This window comes from Pelodiscus sinensis, chromosome 33 (assembly GCF_049634645.1).
Source record: "Pelodiscus sinensis isolate JC-2024 chromosome 33, ASM4963464v1, whole genome shotgun sequence".
NCBI classification, from domain to species: domain Eukaryota; kingdom Metazoa; phylum Chordata; order Testudines; family Trionychidae; genus Pelodiscus; species Pelodiscus sinensis.
In genome coordinates this window covers 5,346,195-5,371,747 of record NC_134743.1, presented here as the reverse complement: position 1 = coordinate 5,371,747, position 25,553 = coordinate 5,346,195, and the positions used below count along the sequence as shown (strand labels likewise).

The following is a 25,553-nucleotide window of genomic DNA, read 5'->3' as shown; positions in this document are numbered from 1 at the left end:
ATGTTTATATATGAAGGTTCTCATTAACAATCTTACTCTCGACATTTTCTTCCTTTCAGTAATGTATCTTTAGAGTTTAGATTCTAAAGGATTGGCCCAGCGTGATCTTGTGGGTAAAATCTAAAGTGAAAATTGGCTTGGTACTGTGGCTGAGTCCTTTGGACCAGGAGGATCTGTTTGGAGTTGGTGAGTGGGTTTTGGTAACCTCTCACCTGTGTATGGAGGCCTAAGTCTGGTGATGGCACCGGGAAGCTGAAGTGTCTAAGGGGTTTTGCTGGTGAGGCTTCCGGCTTACCGGGGAGGCAGCTGAAGTGCTCGGTGTAATTTGAGGGGTGCCTGGGAAAGGACCCCAGTTGAGGGCGGTAAATAGCCCTGGTTTTGTGCTCGGTGTAATTTGAGGGGTGCCTGGGAAAGGACCCCAGTTGAGGGCGGTAAATAGCCCTGGTTTTAAGCAATTCGCCCTGAGCTGACACTCTCAGTGGTGCCAAGACCTGGCCTGGTGTATGATAGTGATGTATTTCGCAAGAGACACAGAACCTGGTCAATTGAACTTTAGATCAAGACCCCACGCTATTCTAAATTTGATTTTGAGACTGAGAGTTTGATTGGTTAATGAGGCATTTCTGGACTCAACTACTTAATATTCTCTGTATAGCTGTGATGGTACTCTATGGATATGGAAGCCTTTGCTTACTTTTTATGTCTTCAAGCGTTTAGTCAAGTGTGCATAATGTATTTACTATGTTTTATCTTAGACCTACAGGAAGAAATCACAGCCAGTGTGGCCAGAGGCTGTCCAGCACCATCTGTGATTTGGTGGGCATGTCATGATTATGAGGGTTAGCCAGCTGCCTGGGGATTAAGGGGTTAACTACACCTAGCCAGGTGGAGTGACCAATAGGAATGTAGGTGGGACTTTTCAAACTGGGACAAAGGAATTTGGGTTTTTTTCTTTTCTCCTTTTTGTCTCTCAGAGAGTTCTCTGCAGCTACAGAGAGGGACAAGCATGTCTCTCTCTCTCTCCAAGACATCATTCTTCATTTTCTGTAAGTAGGGTAAAGTTTAGGTAGTTTCGTTAGGTTTTATTGTGTTATGGATTGGGTATGGGATCTGAGATCTGGCACTGCTTAAAAGATGTTTTGGCTTTTCTTTGTAACTAAGTTCTAGGCCCATGGAGTTTCTCCATGAGTATATTTTGTTACCTTTCTCTCTAGTCATTATACTTGCAACCAGAATATTGTTGTAATAATAAAAGTTCTTTCTTTTCTTTTATTAACCTGGCAGTGGTTAATGGTGTGCCCTGATTTTTGTTTTAGGGGGAAGATTTCCCAAATGATCTTTCCCCTGGTTTCTTTAGCAACATTTGGGTGGTGGCAGCGGAAGTTTTATTCCCAAGATCTAGGTTTTTAAGATCTTGGGGGAAGTTTTATACCAAAGCCTGGTAGATAAGGCTTTGGGGTACACTTGCTGGCCCCCACTTCTGCATTTATCATGCCAGAGTGGGGAAGGAGCCATGACAGAGCAGAATGGAATCCTGATTTTCTGTTGATTTTGGCCATTCTCAGGGGCTCTGTAGTGAGCCTGGAATATCTCCTTTCCGCACTGATTTCAGGAAGTTGGCAATTTCTCAGCTCTGTAATGCACTGTGATGTACAAGGGATGCAGTGGCACAAGAGATCCCCCAGCCACACAAGTGAAAATACAACTTTCTAGCTGCACGTGGCATCATCAGAGCCCATGGCTGGGGAGTAATTCAGAAAACTCACCAATTTGCTCTTGGAGTTGCTCTAGAGAATAATCATGGAGAAAAGAGAAGGAGAAAAATAATTAATGTGTATCTATGTATTAGCAAGCTGTAGAGTGAGAACAACAAGCTTTATCCCTAGACTAGCACAAATATGTACCATATTGGTGAGCAGGAAAGAGGCTTTACCACAAGTCATTCTATGAGGATAGTCACAACCATTTCTCTACACAGAAGACTAGATGAAAGATTAGGTCCCAAACATATTTATCAATAAACTTAAAAAACAACCAATATAGACTAACAAAAGATGTAGATGGTATCATGAGCTTTCGTGGGCACCTTCCTACTCATGATTAAATGGACAAGAAGTCAATAGGGCACAAATTTGAAATGGGTGTCAGTGCTTGAAAGAGTCGTGATAATTTAATGAATTATCTTTCATTTGCACTCACAATGTTCAATGTTTTTCACATGTATATTTTCTTTTCTGTTGAATGCAAAGCTGCAAGAACCAAGTGCCTATGACTTTACTTAGACAGAAATTCCACATTACTATCACAGACAAAGAGTGTGGGAGAAGTTCAGCCACGTAAGCTGAGTGGGCTGCTAGACTACACCATCCTGGGGACCTTCTGCTAGCATAGTACCATAGGGAGTTAACTGCATCTCCTGGAGTCTCTAGGCATGGAAGGGGACAGCATCCTCAGTGCCCTGCAGCCAGGGGCAGGGAGAACAGGACTCTCTCATTGCCAATAGGCCCAGTAAATGCTGCCTGGCTTCTAGAAGAGATTTTGTTTCTATCAGGATTCCAGGGTGCTCTACACTCTGCTGTGTGAAGGGAGCTCCCCACTCAGCAAAGGAGCATGGAATGAACATTCCCTTCAATTCCCAGAAGGGATTCCCTTGCAAGGGGGTGCTTTATCAAGGCTTCACCCACTGCAAAGTGCATTAAATTCCACAGAGGAGATTAATGCATATCGAGTGCCACTTGGTGCAATCTGGAACTAGCAGTTGAACATTTCTCTGATAAAAGTGCACTGAGAAACCAAAGCAAAAGCACCCTTGTCATCTAGCCATTGCTTTACCAAACTAGACATGTTTTTCTGTTTTTTGCAGTATTCAGGGGCCAATGTGCCTGACACTGCTGTGTAGTTTGGTGCCAAGAGTCTCTCTCACAAGAGTTCTTTCCCAGCACCATTTCCCATATTATAATGGGGGCCCTGTGAATTGAGCATGCACCTAATGCGTAATCCATGACTGTAGGTCTAAGAGTGTCCTTCCTATTAACAGTTGTTTAAGTCTGAATTCACACTTTTTCCAGGTATAGGGCTTAGACCATCTGCTCATCTTACAGTAGTTAGACTGGGTCTCTTGAAAATTATGGGAAGTGAGGAGCAAATTTGATCTTCGACTACTCAGGAAAGTAGGCCCACTCACCTTTTTCTCTCTGGAGTGCCTCTGCAAATGAAAAAAGGGAGAAGAAAACAGTTCAGTGTTTGTTCCTTAACTTACAAACTGACGATGTTGAATAAGATACTCTCTTTCTTGAGTAACATAAATATTGGCCATAGGCAGTGAAAGACAAACGGCTTTCACCAGCTATTCATTTTACTGGTTAATTCGGAAGAAAAGCAAGATTCTATTATTCTATTATTACTTCAACATATGAAATATGACAAATCTAATGAATAAAATAAGTGAATGTGACATGTTATACTCCTCTGTTGATCAATTTTACTTCCTCACACAATTGTGTAATAGAACAGACACTTAACAATGCCTCCTTGGGTTCGTTCTGTGTAAGAGGCAAAGGGACTGCACGTGATCCATAAAGAGGTAACATTTCCCTCATTCATTTGATTGTAGCCAGTACAAAGTAGGTGGAGACTTACTGATTTTCTTGGCATGGTGGCTGAACAATACTGCCATTTTTTATTGTGGATATTAGTGAATAAAAAGTTATATTATTTATTTAGGGAATCATGTTCCATATATACTTGAAATGTTCAGTTTTTTCATATGTACATATTTTTCCTGCAATATCTGTTTTTTTACATTATATCTGTTTCTTTCATTTGCCACTGGGGACATAAGAACTGAATATACTTGCCCCAGTAACTATGAGAGATACATTTCCTGGAGGATAATTTAAAAAGCACTTGGGGAAGTCCCTTAAAAATGCCAGAATGTAAAACAAAAATATCCTCTTATCCATCAAATATTCAGAGCTGCCCATTTCAAGCAAGGTAATTAGAATCATGAAGGGAAGGGAAGTTTAACTATAAAGTCACCCATTTTCCACTGTACAAGATTAGTATGTGTTCACCAGACTACACATAAGATAAAGGAGACACAGACTTATGTATAGTAATCTGTAGGGTTTCTGATATAAAACAAATATTCAGTGAGAGTGTCAGAAACTTTCATGGTTAAAAGGTCAGGCAGAAAGGTGATTAACCACTGAGGGTGTGTCTAAACTACATGGCTCCATCGACGGAGCCATATAGATTTGTTTGTTTGGCAAAGGGAAATGAAACCGCGACTTAAATTATCGTGGCTTCATTTACATTTACATGGCTGCCACGCGGAGCCGACAAACAGCTGATCAGCTGTTTGTCGGCTCAGCGTGCTAGTCTGGACGCTCCTGCGCCAACCTGAAAGACCTTTATCGACCTCCCCGTTATGCCTCATAGGATGAGGTTTACCGGGGAGGTCGATAAAAGGCTTTCATGTGGACAGTGGAGTGTCCAGACTAGCGCACTGAGCCGATAAACAGCTGATCAGCTGTTTGTCGGCTCAGCGTGGCAGCCATGTAAATTTAAATGAAGCCGCGATTTGTTTGTTGCCAAACAAACAAATCTACATGGCTCTGTCGACGGAGCCATGTAGTTTAAACGTACCCTGAGAGTGTGTCTAGACTTTAGGATTTTGTTGACAAAAGTGGACTTTTGTCGACAAAACTATACTTGCTTCTACACTGCTGTTGAGTTCTGTTGACATAACGTCGACAGAACTCAGCAGTTTTGTTGACGGCGGTAAACCTCATTCTATGAGGAATAACGCCTTTTGTCAAAAGAGTTCTGGCAACAGAAGGCATTATTGCATCTACACTGTCCTTTGTGTCTACACTCTCATGTCAACAAAGCGTAGTCTAGACGCTCTTTGTCGACAGAAGCTTTGTTGACAGTATTTGTCAACAAACCTATCTACAAAAGCCTGTAGTCTAGACGTACCCTAAGACTACAGGCTAAGGGCTGAGCTCTATTGCCTTGTGTGTGCAATCCCTGGGCTCAGCAACAGTAGCAATATGCATTATCCCCACATTGTCCAAACCGGTCCCACCAGCATTTCCAGCTGGAGGGATCTCAGAGCCAGAGAAACTGCATTGTGACATCAAGTGGAAGGGTAACTGAGTACTAGTCAGCCAAATTCTCCTCTTTTGAGGGAGAGAAATGCTTAAATATCTGTCATTGAGGGAGTTAATTTGACTGTAGCTAACTTCAGCATGTAAGAGACACCCAGCTGCAAGGGAGGATTCAAGGGTTAGTCACCTTGTGCAGTAATGGAGGTTCTTCGAGATGATTGTCCCTTCAGTTTCTTCTCTGCCCCAGAATGAAACCGTGGCCCACTAAAGCAGAGAGAGGAAGAGTGGGTAGTGGAGCACCCACAGGGATACCCATCTCAAAGAACCATTACTGAACTAGGTGAGTAACTTTATCTTCTTCTTCAAGAAGTGTCCTTGTAGGTACTGCACCTTAGGTGACTATGAGCCGTACCCGTGAAGGAGGCAGGTGCTTCAGTTCAGTGGTATGTTGTACCATATGGAGGACAGTGTGTCCAAAAAGAGTACCCCTATAGGGGTGATTGTCCAGGACATAGTGCCTTGCAAATGTGTAGGCAGAGGATCACGTAGCCTCCCTACAAATGTCCACAAGGGGAATGCCACACATGTAGGCCATGGTAGCTGAGGTAGCCCTAGTTGAATGGGCCTTGATTTGGAACAGATGTGACTGTCTGTTAGTGGTGTAAGCTAGACTTCCACTATCCACTATCCACTGAGATATCCTTTGAGTGGAGATGGTCATGCTAAGCAATCTCTCCATGGTGGAAACAGTCTATTTGTTTTGCAAAATTGCTTGGTTCTGTCCAAGTAAAAGGAAATTGCACGTCTCACATCAAGTATGTGTAATACAGCCTCTCTGGCACTTGTGTGAGGTTTTGAGAAAAACATAGGTTAGTTTATAGGCTTGTTACAGTGAAAATGTGAGGAAATCTTTGGGAGGAACTTTGGGTGAGAATGTAGTACTACTTTGTCCTTATGAAATATGGTGATAAGAGAGTGCCGATTTCATTGACCCTCTTGGGCAATGTTAGTGCTATGAACAAGATGAAGAGATGTACCATGGAACATTTTGCCAGAGGTTCGAATGGCTTCATAGTGAGGGCCCGTAAGACTAAGTTCAGGTTTCAGGCAGGGATGGATGCCTGTAAGGCGGGTAAGTATTCTGTATGCCTCTCAGAAATCATTTGGTGGTAGGGTGAGCAAAAACTGATTTATTGTTGATAGGGTGATGAAAAGCTATTATGGTAGCTAAATGGTAAGAGAACTGAGCAATAGTCCTGAAATCTTTCAGCTCTACTATATATTGCAGGATGATTCTGAGAGGAACTGTGCCTGGTTCCAAGTTTCTGTGTTCCGCCCATGTTATTATTCATCCAAGAATATTAAAGGAACTGGCACATGAAATTGCAAGTCCATTAACAAAAAATCTCTAAACTCAGGGGTTGTACCATTTGACTGGAGAATTGCTAATATAGTTCCTATTTTTAAGAAAGGGAAAAAAAGCAACCCGGGTAACTATAGGCCTGTTAGTTTGACATCTGTAGTATGCAAGATCTTGGAAAAAAATTTGAAGGAGAAAGCAGTTAGAGATATTGAGGCTAATGGCAATTGGAACAAATTACAACAAAAGGTAGATCGTGCCAAACCAACCTGATCTCCTTTTTTGAGAAAGTAACAGATTTTTTTAGATAAAGGAAATGCAGTGGATCTAATCTACCTCAATTTTAGTAAAACATTTGATACAGTACTACTTGGGGAATTATTGGTTAAATTGGAAAAGATAGGGATTAATATGAAAGTTGAGAGGTGGATAAGCCACTGGTTAAAGGGGAGACTACAGGGGTCATACTGAAAAGTGAACTGTCAGGTTGGAGGAAGGTTACTAGCGGAGTTCCTCAGGGATCAGTTTTGGGGCCAATTTTATTTAATCTTTTTATTGCTGACCTTGGCACCAAAAGTAGAAGTGTCCTGATAAAATTTGCAGATGACACAAAGTTGGGAGGTATTGCCAATTCAGAAAAGGATCGGGATATCACACAGGAAGATCTGGATGATCTTGTAAATTGGAGTGATAGCAATAGGATGAAATTTAATAGTGAGAAGTGTAAGGTTATGCAGTTAGGGATTAATAACAAGAATTTTAGTTATAAGCTGGGGACACATCAGTTGGAAGTAACGGAGGAGGAGAAGGACCTCGGAGTCCTTGTTGATTATAGGATGACTATGAGTCGCCATTGTGACATGACCATGAAAAAGGCTAATACGGTCTTGGGATGTATTAGGCGAAGTATTTCCAGTAGGGATAAGGAGGTGTTAGTGCCATTATACAAGGCATTGGTGAGACCCCATTTGGAATTCTGTGTGCAGTTCTGGTCTCCCATGTTTAAGAAGGATGAATTCAAACTGGAACAGGTACAAAGAAAGGCCACTAGGATGATCTGATGAATAGAAAACCTGTCTTATGAAAGGAGACTCAGGGAGATTGGCTTCTTTACCTTAACCAAATGAAGGCTGAGGGGGGACATGATTGCTCTCTTTAAATATATTAGAGGGATAAATACCAGGGAGGGAGAGGAATTATTTAAGCTTAATACTAGTGTGGACACAAGAACAAATGGATATAAGTTGTCTACCAGGAAGTTTAGACTTGAGATTAGACGAAGGTTTCTAACCATTAGAGGAGTGAGGTTCTGGAACGGCCTACCAAGGGAAGTAGTGGGGGCAAAAATCTATCTAGATTCAAGATTAAACTAGATGGCTTCATCTAGACTGGCAAGTGTTTCCGCAAAAGCACGCGCTTTTGTGCAAAAACTTGCCAGCTGTCTACACTGGCCGCTTGATTTTGCACAAAAGCAGTGATGTTCTACTGTCTGAAATCAGTGCTTCTTGCACAAATGCTTTGACATTCCCGTTCGGGCAAAAGCCCTTTTTCGGAAATGTTTTTGCACAAGAGGGACAGTGTAGACAGCTAAAAACTGTTTTGCACAAAAAAGCCCCGATGACAAAAATGGTGATCAGGGCTTTCTTGCTCAAAACCGCGTCTAGATCAGCACAGACGCTTTTCCACAAAAAGTGCTTTTGCAGAAAAGCATCCGTGCCAATCTAGATGCTCTTTTCCGCAAATGCTTTTAACAGAAAAACTTTTCCGTTAAAAGCATTTGCGGAAAATCATGCCAGTCTAGATGTAGCTGATGGGTTTATGAAGGGGATGGTTTGATGAGATAATATGATTTTGGTAACTAATTGACCATTCATTATCAGTGGTAAATAGGTCAATGGAGGGATGATAGGAGTTACTATAGAGAACTTTCTGGGTGTCTGGATGGTGAGTCTTGCCCACATGCTCAGGGTTTAGCTGATTGCCATATTTGGGGTCGGGAAGGAATTTTCCTCCAGGGTAGATTGGCAAATACCCTGGAGGTTTTTCGCCTTCCTCTGTAGCATGGGGTACAGATCACAGCTGGAGGATTCTCTGCATATTGGGGTCTTCCAATTATTTGAAGGCTTTATTATCTGAGATATAGGTGAGAGGATAATTCTAGCAGGGGGTGGGTGAGATTCTGTGGCCTGCATTGTGCAGGGGGTCAGACTAGATGATCATAAGGGTCCCTTCTGACCTTAAAGTCTATGAGTCTACGTCAGGAAAGGTGAGTGGACTGCTGAACTGCACGAGCATGGGGTCCTCCTGTAGGATTGTACCAAGAAGGGTTAAACTGCATCTTCTGGAGTTTCTAGGCATGAAAGGGGACAGTACCCTCAGTGCCCTTCTTCCAGGGGGAGGGAGAACAGGACTATCTCATTGCAGATGGGCCCAGAACACCAGCACATGCTGTCTGGCTACTAGCAGAGATTTTCTTTCTATCAGGATTCCTGGGCGCTCTACGCTCTGCTCTGTGAAGGGATCTCCCCACTCAGCAAGGGAGCATGGAATGAACATTCCTTTCAGTTCCCAGAAGGGATTCCCATGCAAGGCTCTTCTCTATCAAGGCTTCACCCATTGCGTAGTGTATTAAATCCCATAGAGTTGATTAGTACATTCTGAGGGCTGCTTTGTGCAACTTCCCAGACGCTGCTCTGTTCTGGTTACAAAACTTACTTTCTTGAGACTGCAAAAGCAGAAAGATGTTGACCTGCCAGCAGTTAAATAAATCCTCCCTCCCCAACTTCCCTCCCTGATAAAATGCCCGGCCTTCCCACTTTCTAACAGCAGAAGTCACCGCTCATTGACTCTTTTAAGACACTTTTCAATATATGCAGAATCTAAGACTAAAGTTTTCATGTGGAGCCTGAGAGGTGGACCACTCTGAGGTTGCACAGGTTTGGGTCCCATGGCCAGAGTCCATCTCCCATAAGTGGAAGGTAAGTGTCACGGGGGCTCTCAGTCACTAAGGGAGAAGTATCTCTTATATAAGAAGGGGAGATTTTATGTGAAACTTTGAATATAAATGCAGAGGCCTTGAACTGAACTCCATATTCAAGAAGTAACTCTTTACTCTGTTCATACTTAGGTATATTTAAATAAGAGCTGTCAACTCCAGGGCAACAGATTGAATACATTGTGTATTTGGTACATTGATTTCAATGGGATTACATAGACAATGATTCTTCACAGAATTGAGAGTTCAGAACCTGATATTGTATAATGGAATATGTTGGGAACAGCACTGGAATTTATAAATACTGGATATATCCTATACTTCTGGGAAATAAAAATGAGTGATGCTACCTACAGATCCACACAAACTCACCAATTTCTCCCTGCAGTTGCTCTGGAAATGAATGAACATGATCAATGAGTGTTCTTGTTTAGAATGTGGGAAAAAAACAGTTGGGTACTTGATTTATTACCTTCACAAACAGTGTAATTTAGCCATATTGAGTATGGCATGTATTCAGTAAGCTAACTATTTTAGTGCAATATTTATCCATTTTTTGTACTTTATCACATCCTGGTGTCTTTGCTGTTCTCAGAACTATATAATTGTTTACCTGCCATTTTAAAATGCTGCCTAGTCCTCATGTGTGCGCAATGTAACACTTCAAAATATTCTAATCAAATTCTGGCCAGATTTCCAGAGACCCAAGGATTAATTGAGCTGATGGAGTATAGCACCATGAAAGACTCACATTCTCCCACAGAGGCAACCTTTTACAATCAGTACAAGAACTAAAAGAACTTAAAAAACAACAAATGGTACTGCAGCACCTTACAGACTAACAAAAAAAATGTAAAAGGTATCATGAGCTTTTGTGGTTACAATCCACTTCTTCAGATGACTAACCAGCCTCACTTTCAGATGTGGATGTGCTCTGTCAGTTGTTATATACTTACTTGAAGCCATGGAAGTAGCTAATATAGTATGGTGCAGCAGTGAGGATGGGATGAACCACCCAACCTGCACATGTACCCACAGGGTCCAGGCGGCTATCCCATGCAGTTGCACATGCAGCCTGTGCTACCTCCGAAAAACAACTTTTTTAGTATTCTAGCTGAATAAGAGAGTATTTTACGTGACTGGTAACCACCCATCTAGTTCCAAGAGTACAAGCAGTCACTGATATAGAGCTTTGACCCTGGCTGATGGAAGCAGAAAGGAAATCTTACCTGCTCCATGAAACTCTTGTTTGTGTCCTAAATAAAGACAAGAAACACAAAGCAATTTATATTGGTTAACAGTGTCATTCCTTTTTGTCTTTAATACACCAAATATTGAACTAAAATCCTGCCCCAAAAAGTTAATAACAAACTTTTTTTAATATTAATAATTCACTATTCATTCACAATTCACTCATTCAATCCTTTTCACATCTACATTTTCTTTCCTGCAATATCTTTTTTCTGGAGAGTTGCATACACTCGAAGATAATTGAAAAGTAGTTGGGCCTGCCGTGGCTTTGGCCTTGGCCTGGCCAAACCCCCAGTGGCCAGAGGTGGGGGGAAGGGTCCAATGCCTATGGGGAGAGAGCTGGGGTAGGCCAGTGCTGCCAGGCTGCCTATGCCCACAGAAAGGGATTGGCGAGCATAGTAAGCAGGAGGCACCACTCCCATTGTATTGTTTTAAAGGGAGTTTTCATCAAAGCCTACATTTTCCCTTGTATAATCCATAGACTTTAGTGAAATTATAGACAGGATGTGTTTGGTCTGGGTAGTACACTACTTTGAGAGAATATGTAGCCAAGAAAAAAGGGAGTTACTCACCTCGTGCAGTAACGAGTGTTCTTCGAGATGTGTGTTCCCGTGGGTGCTCCACTGTAGGTGAAGGGTTGCCCTGAGCTGCAGATCGGAGCTTTGCATAGCAGTTTCCCCTGTTGAGCCACGCATGCCCAGGAGGCGTCTCGAGCCCTTCCCGCCTCCTGAGGAGCGTGACTCAACCCCCTCCCTTTCAGTTCCTCGTCTCCGCCCGAGAATTTTGACTCCGAGCAGAGGGGAGGTAGGGAGGGTCGTGGAGCACCCACGGGGACATACATCTCGAAGAACACTCGTTACTGCACGAGGTAACTCCCTTTTCTTCTTCGAGTAGTGTCCCCGTGGGTGCTCCACGGTAGGTGACTACAAAGCAGTATTCAATGTAAGGCTGGAGGGAGCTGGAGTCATTGTTTAGCAGTGGTAGAGAGTACTGCTGTGGCAACTGCTGAATCACTCTTGAGTTGTGGAAGGATAGCGTAGTGTTTAGCAAAAGTATGGTTTGAAGACCATGTTGCTGTCCAGTAAATGTCCCTTAAGAGGACATTGCCCAGAAAGGCTGTAGAAGCAGCCGTGGCTCGAGTAGAATGCGCTCGTGGTGGGTGTTGTCGCGGTCTATTGCCCAGAGAGTGGCATGTGATTATACATGTCGATATCCACTTTGAGATTCATTGCGATGATATTGGTGTCCCTTTGGATCGTTCAGCAATGGAAATAAAAAGTCTTTCAGATTTACAAAATGGTTTTGTTCTTTCTAGGAAGAACGGAAGAAGGCCAGAGCCCTCCGGATGTCCAGAGTGTGCAAGCTGGCGTCTGTCTGCGAAGAATGCGGTTTTGGGAAAAATGTAGGTAATACGATTAGTTCATTGAGATGGAATTCTGTACAGACCTTTGGCAAAAATGTGGGGTGGGGTCTCAGTATGACCCTATCCTTTGTGAAAACTGTGTAAGGAGGTTCTGACATTAATGCTCCGAGTTCGCTCACCCTCCTGATGGAGGTAATGGCTAAGAGGAAGCAGACTTTCATAAAAAGGAAGGGAAGTGGTACTGTTGCCAGTGGCTCAAAGGGAGGTCTGGTGAGGCAGTTCAAAACAAGATTTAGGTCCCACAAACGGGGTGGGGCCTTATGTGGTGGGTACACATTCTGGAGTCCCTTGAGGAATCTCTTCATAATAGGATGGTTAAAAATGGAGAAGCTGTCTACTGAGGTATGAAATGCTGCTATTGCAGAGAGGTGTACTCTTAGGGTACGTCTAGACTACAGGGTTTTGTCAACGGAAGTTTTGTCGACAGATACTGTCGACAAAACTTCTGTCGACATAGAGCATCTAGACACATTCAGTTCTGTTGACAAAGCAAGCTGCTTTGTCAACAAAACCCTGTAGTCTAGACGCAACCCTACAGGCAATAACACCTTCTGTCGACAGAACTCTGTCGACAGAAGGTGTTATGCCTCGTAAAATGAGGTTTACCAGCGTTGACAAAACTGCTGAGTTCTGTCGACATTATGTCGACAGAACTCAGCGGTAGTGTAGACGCTGGTATAGTTTTGTCGACAAAAGTCCACTTTTGTCGACAAAACTCATTAGTCTAGACACACCCTTAGAGAGGAGATTGACAGTCCTGATGCTTTAAGGTCCAGAATGTAGTCTAGGATGGTATTTAGTGGTGAGGCACAGGGCTCCACTTTGGCTCGCTGACACCAGTGACAGAAACGTGTCCATTTCTGTTGGTAAGTTTTCCGAGTAGACTGTCTCCTGCTATGGAGGAGGATGTCTTTTACTCGCTGGGAGCAGCGCTCTTCTACCTCCGAGAACCAGAGAGAAGCCATGCGTGAAGATGCAGGGTATTGAGTTGTGGATGCAGTATCCTGCTGTCATCCTGAGATAGTAGGTCTATTCAGTATGGTAGTGGGTGGGGAGGCTGGACCGCTAGCCTGTGAAGGTATGGGTACCAGGTTTGGCGAGACCATGATGGCGCAATCAGGATGACTAGGGCTTTGTCTCTCAGGATCTTGCGCAGAACTCTTGGGATGAGTGGTATGAGAGGAAAGGCGTAGTGTAGGGGGGCTGTCCATTTGATTAGGAAGGCATCCCCCAGATAGTGTTTGCCAAGTCCCGCATGTGAGCAGAATTGGGGACATTTGGTGTTCTGGGTAGAAGCAAAGAGGTCTATCAATGGCCATCCCCACTGGTGGAAAATTGAGTTCGCCACCTCCGTATGTAACTCTCATTCATGCTCCGTGGTGAAGTTTCGGCTGAGGGAGTCCGCTTTGGTATTGTTCACTCTGGGCAGGTAGGATGCTATAAGGGTGACTTGGTTGCAGATGCAGGCGTTCCACAGGCGAATAGCCTCCGTGCATAGAGAGCGGGAGCGGGCTCTACCCTGTCTGTTTATGTAGAACATCGCGCAGATGTTGTCCGTTAGGATGCGGACTGTGTGATTGGCGATGTAGGAGACAAAGTGTGCACAGGCATTTCTTACTGCCCTCAATTCGAGGAGATTGATATGTAAGAGTGTCTCGTTTGGGGACCACCTGCCTTGAACTTCGTGACCTTCCATATGTGCCCCCCAGCCGAGCAGGGAAGTAACTGTGGTGATTTGAATAGTGGGTTTGGTTTGTTGGAACGGAACCCCTGCCAGAAGATTGTTTGGCACTGTCCACCATCGTAAGGATGCGAGCATGTCTGGTGGGCTAGTAACCGTTTTGTTTCGAGGGTGTCGTGATGGGATATAAACGGTTGCAATCCAGAGCTGAAAACATCGAAAGTGCAGACGAGCATAGTGGACTACGTAGGTGGTGGAAGCCATGTGTCCCATTAGTCGGAGGCATGTAAGTATTGTGGTGGTAGGAACTGTGAGCATCCTGTTTATAATTTCTTGCATGGTTGCAAAGCGTTGTTGAGGTAGGTATGCCCAGGCTGTAACTGAGTCCAGGCGTGCGCCAATGAACTCTATATCTTGAATAGGGTGCAGAATTGATTTGTCTTGGTTGATTAGAAGGCCTAGACGACTGAGGAGGGCCGTGGTCATATGTATCATAGAGGCGGTTTCGGCGTGTGAGGATCCCTTTAGAAGGCAGTCATCTAGATAGGGAAATATGATGACGTTCTGCCGTCTGATACACGCAGTTACGACCGCCAGTACCTTCGAAAATACCCTCGGAGCCAATGAGAGACCGAAGGGAAGAACCTTGTACTGGAAATGGTCCAGTCCCAACGTGAAGCGTAGGTAGCGTCTGTGGGCGGGGTGGATAGTTACATGGAAATAGGCATCTTGGAGGTCAAGGGCTGCGAACCAGTCCCCTCGATCTAGTGCAGGAATGATAGCGGAAAGAGTGACCATCTTGAAACGTTGTCTCTTGAGAAATTTGTTCAGTTTGTGGAGATCCAATATAGGTCTCCAACCCCCTGTTCTTTTCTCAGTCAGGAAATAGTTCGAGTAAAACCCTCTCTCGTGGAACTCTCGGGGTACCCTTTCTATAGCCCCAATGACAAGGAGCCGATTGACTTCTTGTTTTAGAAGGGTTTCGTGAAAGTGGTCCCTGAAAAGGGACAGGGTAGGGGGAAGGGGAAGGGGGATAGAAATAAAAGGGATGGTATAGCCCACTCGAATTATCTCTAGGACCCAGCGGTCCAATGTTATGGATTCCCACTGTGGGAGGAAGGCGCGCAAACGGTGGTTGAATAGATGGCCATGTTGAGGTGCGAGATCGAACGGGAGGTCTTGCAGACCCTCGACCAAATGTTCAAATTTGCTGCTTAGATGGTTGGTTAGCTAGCGGGCGGGCTTGGTTGGGTCGCCTTCTGGGACCTCGCTGTCTTGGTCTGTTGTCTTCATAAGGCCTCTGTGGTTGATTGTATTGTCCATACCGATATCGATTATATGAATTATATGGAGTGTATCACCTGCGTTTATAGGGCGGCGTGCACATACCTAGCGTGCGAAGTGTAGACGTAGAATTTTTGCTGTTGTGGAGCATTTCGTCTGTAGTGGCTGCAAATAACTTTTGTTTGTCAAATGGCAAGTCCTCCACTTTGGGCTGGAGTTCGCGGGGAATGCCAGACGACTGGAGCCAAGAAGCTCTACGCATCACCACCGCTGTAGCTGTAACTCGGGCTGCAGTGTCAGCTACATCCATTGCCATTTGGAGAGTGGCGCGGGCGATCATATGGCCCTCATGAACTATTGATTTTAAGATGGGTCTTTTGGAGTCGGGGAGATGCGCCATTAGTTCTCCCAGTTTTGAGTAGTTGTCAAAGTTGTGATTTGCTAAGAGAGCAGAGTAATCTGATATTCTGAGTTATAGGGTTGAAGAGGAGTATACTTTCTTGCCAAAGGAGTCCAACTTTTTGTGGTCCTTGTCTGCATTGCCCATCCTACACTGTGGAAGCTTCGCTCGTTGTTGTGCTGAGTCCACGACTAGTGAGTTAGGTTGTGGGTGAGTGAAAAGAAAGTCGTTGTCTTTTGAGGGGACAAAGTACTTTCTGTCAATTTTCCTGTTAGTTGGTTGGATGGATGCAGGCGTCTTCCACAGATCTTCTGAGGTCTCCATGATTGCTTCGTCTATGGGTAGGGCAATCTTGCCCTGCAGTGTCGGATGTAGATTCTTCTGCACCTCTTGCAGGGAGACATTCTGGCTTGTCGCTACTCTCTTGAATAGTTCTTGGAACTGTTTTAGATCGTCAATCGTTCCAGTGTCTGATGGTACTACGGCGTCCTCTGGTTGTGCATCAAGGGCATCAGAGTGTGTGACGTTTACTGACTGAGTATCTGAGTAATTGTCTGAGATTTGTTCCACCTTGTCCCCCGAAAAACTTGCTGGAGGTAGGGGTTGTGACTGAGGCAAACTTCTCCAGGATGCAGTGGAACGAGGTGGGGAGCGGTGTCCATATGGCTCCCAGTGTCCCCATGGTCCCCATTGCGGTGGATAAGGTGGAGGTGGATAAGGCCAGTATGGGTGCCATGGGCCATGTTGTGGCGGAGCCCTATAATGGTGGGAGTGAGCCTTCCCAGGTGACGGATGTTGCGAGGAATAGACTGTGTGGCGGTCATCATCAGGAAGGGGAGCATCATGAAGAGACAACTGTGATATCGACCTGGGAGGGGATTGCCTTGATGGAGACCCCTTAGGAGAGTAAGAAGTAGAGGGCAAGCACAGATAATGATGCCTGCTGTATGGATCAGTCTCTTGTTGGGGCTGATCCCTAGGAGCCTCATCTGGTTGCTTGTCTGGCTGTGGGAGGACCAGCGGAGCATCAGTTGGTGTCAGTGGCTTCGGAGGCTGCCCATCCTTTTGCTGCGGTGCCGTGACTTTAAGAGGCACCACAGCTTTAAGCCGTGGTGTAGCTTTCAGCACTGCAGAGGCTTGAAGCGGTGCCGGGGCTGGAAGCGGTGCCGCGCTCTGAAGCGGCACCGCGGTTTGAAGCGGCGCCGGCTTTTCATGCCGTGCTGGCTGCTTAGAACTCTCTCAGGGCCGCTCAGCTGTTGAGCGCCCCGATACCGGCGCAGAGTGGGAGGATCGCCCCAAAGCCTTAGTGGCAGGGGACTTCCCAGCCTGGTGTGCCTCTCCTCTGTGTTTGGGAGAGGAAGAGGCTGGAAGAGAGCGGGATGGAGAGGCTCTGGGTCTCGGGGCATTTGTGGAAGGTGGCGGAGGCTCTTGCCGCAGTGCAGATTGTTCTCCCGCGGGCTGTAGAGCTTTTTCAAATAAAATCATCCTGAGGCGGAGCTCACGATCTTTTCTGGCTCTTGCCATCAGGGAATTGCAGTGGGTACAGTTGTGGGGAGAGTGGGTCTCCCCCAAACACCGTATGCAGTCCGAGTGGCCATCTGAAGCCGGCATTGGGTCCCGGCATTGACCGCACTTTTTAAACCCTGAGGAGCCGGACATTGCGGGCTCTCTCCCTCTTGAAATTATTATATTTATCTTCTATATTGTTATAGTTTATGTGGTTTTGCTTCTTTTTTTGTTTTTAAGCCTTTATGTGTTTCTTGTTTTGACAGGCGGGAGAAAGCCGGTTCATCAGAGTCCCGGTCTGAGGTAAGTTCAAGCCCCCTGAGGGGGGGATTTAATTAAGTCTATTTTTCCTATTTCTAGTTTTTTTTTTTTATAAAGAAACAAGGAAAGTGTAACTAGGATAAAACAGGGGAAGCTAACTATGCCTAAATCACTAAGGGGAAAGTAGTCTGACAGGGAGCTCCTGGGTGCTCCGTCTGCTGACGAGGGCGGTTAAAGAGGAACTGAAAGGGAGGGGGTTGAGACACGCTCCTCAGGAGGCGGGAAGGGCTCGAGACGCCTCCTGGGCATGCGTGGCTCAACAGGGGAAACCACTATACAAAGCTCCGATCTGCAGCTCAGGGCAACCCTTCACCTACAGTGGAGCATCCACGGGGACACTACTCAAAGAAGAACTATGCAGTACATGCGATTTAGTTGAAACAAAATACAGGACTATGTAGCACTTTAAAGACTAACAAGATGGTTTATTAGGTGATGAGCTTCCGTGGGCCAGACCCACTTCCTCAGATCAAATAGTGGAAGAAAATTGGCACAACCATATATACCAAAGGATACAATATTTTCTTCCACTATTTGATCTGAGGAAGTGGGTCTGGCCCACAACAGCTCATCACCTAATAAACCATTTTGTTAGTCTTTAAAGTGCTACATAGTCCTGTTTTTTGTTTCAGCTACACCAGACTAACATGGCTACATTTCTGTCACTATGCAATTTAGTGAGTCCCCTATCCCTCCACTGCTCCAGAGGAAAGTTATAGACATCAATACAAACTTACCAAATTTCTTTCGCAATTCTTCTGCAAATGTAAGAAATACATTTGATTAAAATAGACGTCTTCTCTATGAATTAATATTTTCTATGCATGGTGACTTACCATAAGGAGCTTTTTAGCCAAATAAAGCAAGTCTGCAGTAAACAATCCATGTGTACAGAACGCTACTGTGTAAGAAATTAAGTCTACTTCATACAAATAAAAAATTATTGTCATTACACAAGTTACTATGAGCATTATTTTCCTTATTAATAAGAATGTATTTAACAGACAGTCTAAAGCCCAGCACTGCATTAACCAGTCAGATGACTCATGTTCTCATTCTATGTAATGCTCTCTGGGTATATATACACTAGCATTGAAAGGGTAAAGTCCAGCTCAAGTGGACATGCCTGCACTAGCCCTGATTTGATTAGTTTACTAGAAATAAAGGGGAAACTGCAACAATTACAAGTGGCAAGCAATGTGAGAGGCTACTGAGAAAGCTTGCCCATCTGCTGCCCAGGCAGACATATATGACCATACTAATGATTTTGGCATGCTACCTCAATCAGATCTAGAACGATTATCCAAACTGGAAATTACACCTCCTTCTGCTCCAGTGTAGATGTACCATTGGTAAATATGAAGCTTCTTTGTGGCCAAGAAGAATGATAATTGTCCCATCTTTTAAATCATTGATAAAAACGTTCAACAGAGAAATACCAACAATTGACGATTGTGGTACCACACTAGAAACACACCCATTCTATAAGGATTGGTTGATAATTGTTTCAGTCAGCAATCTTTTAATCTATTTAGTATAGATCATGTTGATTTTATATTCATCTATTTTTAGACCAAATACCATGTGGTACCAAGTGAAATGTCTTACAGAAATCTATTACAACAACACTATTATCTCTATCAATCAAATTTGTTAGGAGGAAGAGGAAGGGATAAACCTGATCCCTCAAGGAGTGAAAGGAGTAATCTAGATATGAAGCACTTTATACAATAAAAGTGATTATTTTAAGATGCTTGGATTGTCAAAGCTTCAGTACTTTGTATATTTCTAGACAGACACATTGACAGAATAAGACATTATTTTTAAAAATGAGATAATTCTGTACTTGGGCAACTATCTGCAAAGGGACTATTTATGTGGGGAAGAATACATGATAACACTATCATATATAACTAACTGTGCCAGTGCAGAGTCCCGTAAGCTCGACCATGAGGGAGCTGTTCCCTCTGACACCACCGAAGGAGAAAGTTTCCTTGGTGGTGTAATATGCTCTGGGTGAACAGACTTTTCCAGGAGCAGCATCTTTAGTTGAAGCTCCCTAGCTTTTCTGCTTCGTTTAATGAGCTTTTTGCAGTGAAGACACTGCTGCTATGGGAGCATGGAGAGTGTCTGTCAGAGATAGTTATAGACAACCTGGTTACACACCTTTTAAAATCTCGAGAACCAGGCATATCCATTATATGGTAACCGCTAAAGCAGGAACCTTGAGGAAAAAATGTTACCTTTTTAAAAATGATAAAAATACCAACCATACTAACTAATCTACAATCTAACTAATGTTTGAGGGCAACTGCTAGACTCCATCTGCAGCCAATGGCAGTAGAGAAGGAACTGAAGGGATGGTTGGCTTACACATGCAGGGTAGATACTTCTAATGGCATGTTCTGGCTGTCCTGTGTGCAGAGCCAAGTGAGGGCAGTGGTATCATAATTCTCTGACTGAAAGCACAGCGAGGCTCAGACATCTAAAGTGCAGCACCCACGGGGACACTCCTCGAAAAAGAACTTGCCAGAATCAATTAAGGCAATTAATCTAATTAAGTGGGATTGCAGGGTTAGGTGAACCAAGCCTGGTTGGAAGACATAGGGCCAATTAAAGAACCAGTTGAATCTGGTTATAAATTTTTTGTTCTGCAGTGCGTGGAGAGCTAAGAGGATGGAAGGAGTGATGCAGGGAGTTTAGGAGGAGCAAGCACCAGCAAATACTAGGAGGAAGAGTCTGAGAGAAGGAATGTGCTGGGGAAGATGTGGGGAAATAGGCCAGGGGTTTTGTAGCTCTCTCATAGCAGGTGTTGGAGACTTTTATAGGCAGCTGCTATTACAAGACCCTGGTCTGAAACCCAGAGAAGAAGATGGGCCTCGATTTTCCCCAATACCCACTGCCCCATTTCCAACTGCAGAAAAAGTCTGGCTGGGAAAAAGGGGGTTTACCCAGCTCTGTATCGTTTGTGGGTCCACTGAGCCCATGGAATTTGTTTTCCCTTTATACCTTATGTTGGCCAATGATAGGAGTAGCTCAACAAACAGCAAGCAAATGTCCTGCATGTGGTGCCTAAAATGAGGGCTGCTGTGCGTCTCTGAGGCAAGCAATCTGCCTGAAAGTGGACCCACCAAGATTGAGGAGCTTTATCACACAACCTTTACGAAAAGAGATTTCCAAACAAGAAATACATACACCTACAATTCTCTCATATATCCTCTCTTTTTTCCCTTGTGTGAGTGGAAGGCTAAATAAATTGAAGAAAACAAACTGATTTATCTTTGTTGTTGGTCAGAGTAAGAACATGATTTTCCTCTTCTTCAAACAAATATTTTCTATGTAGGATGAGGGGGGTATATGTCTGTTATATGTGACTTTAAAAAAGCAATTGTAAAAAAAAAGCCTAACTCATTACTGAAGCTTGAATTACTGTGAAGGTGCAATAGCTGTATTTTCAGCAGTGATGGACCTGGCCATTGTCATGCAACAGACTGTTCTGTGGGGGATGGGTGTGCTGGTCAGCAAATATAAAGCACGAGTAAATCCACCATAAGCTCTACCATCTCTGTTTCAAAGTATGAGAACACAAAACACATCAAACTTACCCATTTCCCTCTGCAGTTTGGCTGCAAAGGAATGACACACATTTTAGTAACAACAAAGTTTTTGTTCTATCCAGTAATGTTTGCTACATAGGATGACTTGGCGGGGTTGGCTGTTAGGTGGGAGCCATAGAGAGCATGAAACACAAGGAAGCTATTTTGAAATAACTAAAATCAATTTAATAATTCTCAAAATAACAAAATCGAAATAGCATGCCCACATTATGGGAAAGTCTTGAAATTAGTCCGAAGCAGGCTGTGTTAATTTGGATGCGCTACTTTGACTTAGAGACCCAGGAAACATAGACTCACAGAATACTAGAACTGGAAGGGACCTCGAAAGGTCATCAAGTCCAATCCCTGCCTTCATAGCAGGATGAGGCATCATCTAGATCATCCCTGAGAACCATAGGGCTGGAAGAGATCTCAGGAGTACCGGGGAGTAATTAGTCTGGTTTACTCTGGGGAGTAGTTATTTCAAACTTGTGGCACTGGAGAATCCATACTACTGCTATTTCAAAATAAAAACTCTTTCAAAATTAATGTTATTCCTTGAGAAAAGCAGGAGTACAGATTTCAAAATAATCAGCCTGCTATTTCAAAATAACAGACACTCCCCTTATAAATCCATCCTAAAGGGGGTTTATTTCAAAATAATTCCTTAGTGTACATCAGGGCAAAAAGTCCACAGGAAAAGGTAATGGTCACTGGATACTGACTGACAAGGAATTAGCCCCTCCTGGTATCCTGTACTCAGACTAGTTACTCATGAATATCATGGTGACAGATATGGTAAACTCCTAAATTATCTTTGGGAAATCTTACTGCATGAAGTTTATAGATTGTAGTTAGTCATGGATTATATTTAATTCCATGAGAAAGGATGATCACACCTGTTCAGAAATTTAGAACAGTGGGGAATGATCAGGCATATTCACTCAAATTATAACATCTCCCAATAGCACCACTTCTTTGATTGTCCAGGGACCAGCAATCACAAAATGGACTTTTGAATAAATAGCCTGAGTTGAAAGTGACTCAGGGCCTTCTGATCCATCAAACAGAACATTCTATGCCAGGGAGCCCAACATTTTCTGGGAAAAGTTGGAAGAACTCAGGTCTATGCAGGGATGCCAACAAACTTGCTGGTTCCCTGGGCAAGGGGGTGGGGCAGTTGCATGCTCCCAGAAGGGGCAGGGCTGGAACAGCTAGTTCCCAATGCCACCTGAATCACACACACTTTATCAAATTGATGATTTATATGTGATCAGTCACTATAGAAATGAAACTGCTGTATATTTTGAGGTAAATGAGACAACATAGGTAAGGAGATGGGTAGAAAGTCCTGAAATTTAGGATATACATTGCAGAGCAGAAAAAAAATCTGAATATCACTACTTACAAACTAGTGCACACTTACCACAGATATTGAGGAATTGTTCTGTAATAGATTATATTAGATGAATATGATTATTCTGAGATCTTGAGAATGTGACTAACAATACATTTATCTGGCTGAATTTTTAACATCTGCACCGCACACTTATGTCAGAATAATCTGCTCCAGGAAAAAGGCTGTGAAATAGCTTATTTCAAAATAGCACTTCTACACTACAGGAAAGTCTCAAAATTAGTCCGAGGCAGACTCCCCTAATGTGGATGTGATTCATCAATTTAGAGCCCCAGGAAACACTGGAGAGTAATTACTGTGAATGGCTTGGGACAGGAGCTATTTTGAATAGCAGCAGTGTGGTAACCACAAAAAATAGCTATTTCAGAAAAGGTATTATTACTCATGGAAAGCAGTTTACAGAATCTGGAATAAGTCATCCTTTATTTTATTATTATTTTGAAATAACGGAATTTCTGTGTAGATGCTTACACCCCTAGGCTATACCTACACTGATGAGTTCTTGCACAAGAATGGAAATTCTTGCGCAAGAACCCCCAGAGCGTCCACACTGCCTGCCCGCTGTTTCACAAGAAGATTTACAGTACAGCGTTGGAAGACAGGGCATCTTGAGCAAGAGCTATACTCTTTTCTAACACATTTAAACCCTCTTGTGCAAGAGGGAAGTGTGGATGCGTGGGAAGGGTTTTTTGCACAAGAAAGCCCTATTGCTAAAATGGCTATCAGAGTTTTCTTCCACAAGAGAACATCCACACTGCCATGGATGCTTTTGCACAAAAACACATGGCAGTGTGGACGTGTTCTTGTGCAAAAGTTCTTGCACAAGAACCCACCAGTGTAGACATAGCCCTAGTGAATAGCACTAATAATCCTTATTTAATTACCCACATATGGCCATATCTTTGTGCTAAGGATATATTTTACCACCATCTTGGCGTAACTGCCACTACTGATTCTTACTGATTCTTACTGATTCTGTGTTGTATCTTGCAAGCAAATCTAAAATAGTTCTTTCACGACATAAAATGGTCACTACATTTATTATATCTTCCACCTGTATTTAAAATTTGCTCTATTATGATCAAAAGTTAGCTGCTAATTTTGGCATAAGCTGATATCTTCTCTATAGTTAGCCCTCTGGCCAAAAATGAATAAATCAGCATTTGTTCAACATGATTTTCACAAAAACTCTGTCACCTAATTTATCCTTTGTTCAATTACATTGACTCTCAACAGGGATGAATTTTGCCACTGCTATGTAGAAGACTGCAGGGAGATGGAGCAGCACTTTGGACAATAAATACATATCACATAAAATTATTTCATGCCATGTTACAGCTGCAATGAGCAGAGAGGCTGAGACTAGGGCTATGTCTAGACTGCAGGCTTCTTTCGAAAGAGGCTCTTTTGAAAGCATCTTTCGAAAGAGCCTCTTTCGAAAGATCGCGTCTAGACTGCAGGCGGATCTTTCGAAAGAGAAATCCGCTTTTTTGAAAGAGAGCACCCAGCGAGTCTGGATGCTCTCTTTCGAAGACAGCCTCTTTACATTGAAGAACGCCTTCCTTTGAAAGAGGAACTTTCGAAGGAAGGCGTTCTTCCTCGTGAAACGAGGTTTACCGCCATCGAAAGAAAAGCCGCGTTCTTTCGAAATAATTTCGAAAGAACGCGGCTTGAGTCTGGACGCAGGGGAAGTTTTTTCGGGAAAAGCCTACTTTTCCCGAAAAAACCCCTGAGTCTGGACACGGCCTAGATGTCCTTAGTATAGAGTCTAAAGTACAGAATTTTCATTGTTAGTAAACAAATTATTTCAATGGTAGGAAGGAGCGATTTGGGAAACTTACGCATTTCCTCCTGTAGTTGGTCTGCAAAGGAATGACATACATTTTAGTAATGGAAGAGTTTTTCTCCTATTTTGTAAATAAATAATTACAATGATCATGTCAGTTAGGAAGGATATAAGATATAACAAGACTGCAGAATTCTGGGTAATGAGGAGTTATCTCCTACTCACTATCATTTTACAGTTTTCAAAAGTAAAAATAAAGAAGGGTTGAAAGACACTTGGCATTGGATTCAACTGTCAAGTCAGTTTGTAGTCTCCAGCTCTTTCTGATTCTTAACTTGCTGAACACTCCAGTATGTTCAGCTTTTAAAACTCTTTGCTACACCTGGAACTGATGATCTGGCACACTTCTTTGTAACAGATGCTGACTATGCTACAATGAATTATATCCTCATGGAGTCTAGGAAGAGGTGAATGAGTGTTCACGTTAATATTCCAACTGTCTTTGTATCCAGAAGGTAGATGCCTATTTCCTGAAGAACGCTGGTCAGTGAGAGTGCATGGTCCTGTTGCTGCTCTCATTACATTGAATACTGAGTCAGCATCAGTCTCTGGAGCCTCCTCTTTATATCATTCCTGACTGCAAACTCAACATGCCTTGAAGCAGGATCCCTCTTCACAATTACTTTTCTTGAGAACTATGGAAATATCTTTGATCTAATGAGAAATGGGGCTTTCTCAGTGCTTGATACTCTAGAATGAAATGCTAAAATTCTTCAGGCAAGCGAGAAAGATGAAGTAGCGAGATAAATTAGCTCAGTAAAATAGGATATGCATTTCTGAAAGAGAAAAAAATATGAGAAGCACTGCTTAGAAAACACTGCAAACTTACCATAATCCTTGCGGGATTGGTCTGCAACAAATTAAATCAGTTCACAATGAGAAAATTTTCAATGATAATTGGCTGATTGAATTGTTAACTTGATGAATGGCATGAATCAGCCTTATTTAATGAGCCACATATGATAGAGCATATAATCTTTAATACTCATGTCATGTTATACATATAAAACTACTATTTTACTCTCTTTAGTCTCACTATGGGTATGTCTAGACTGCAGTGCTCTTTCAGGATACCAGAAGTATCCCAAAATAATAATGTCACATCTTTTAAAATGTTTGCTATTTTCCAAAATAGCAGACGCTCTATTACGGCATCCCTGCAACCCAAAGTTTAAGGGATTTGTTGGAATAGTGCCTTATTTTGAAATTTAGAATTGTGTAGACAGCACCAAATTTAAAAATAAATTCTTTCAATTTAGACTTGGAATAAGCTATGCAATTTGCATATTCCAACAGAAGGGTGCTCTCTAGATGCACTCTATGTCTAGTAACATCAAGCAAAATTCACTTAATTTTTCACAG

The 25,553-nt window shown here is 43.2% G+C and overlaps 1 protein-coding gene across 6 annotated transcripts in view; it reads right to left on the bottom strand.

The window, feature by feature from the left end:
* LOC102452695 (butyrophilin-like protein 2) overlaps window positions 1-25,553 on the bottom strand; it is a 72,609-nt gene that overhangs the window by 24,610 nt on the left and 22,446 nt on the right. For 5 of the 6 annotated variants that reach the window (XM_075914335.1, XM_075914333.1, XM_075914338.1 and 2 more), the window contains exons 11-19: window positions 25,021-25,041; window positions 24,187-24,207; window positions 22,355-22,375; window positions 20,938-20,958; window positions 18,070-18,090; window positions 10,696-10,722; window positions 9,839-9,859; window positions 3,185-3,205; window positions 1,767-1,787 (exon numbers count right to left, since the gene is read on the bottom strand). In XM_075914335.1, coding sequence (XP_075770450.1) covers window positions 1,767-1,787; window positions 3,185-3,205; window positions 9,839-9,859; window positions 10,696-10,722; window positions 18,070-18,090; window positions 20,938-20,958; window positions 22,355-22,375; window positions 24,187-24,207; window positions 25,021-25,041 — 195 coding nt within the window. The remainder of the gene's footprint in view (window positions 1-1,766; window positions 1,788-3,184; window positions 3,206-9,838; window positions 9,860-10,695; window positions 10,723-18,069; window positions 18,091-20,937; window positions 20,959-22,354; window positions 22,376-24,186; window positions 24,208-25,020; window positions 25,042-25,553) is intronic. The other variant, XM_075914337.1, reaches the window with a different exon arrangement.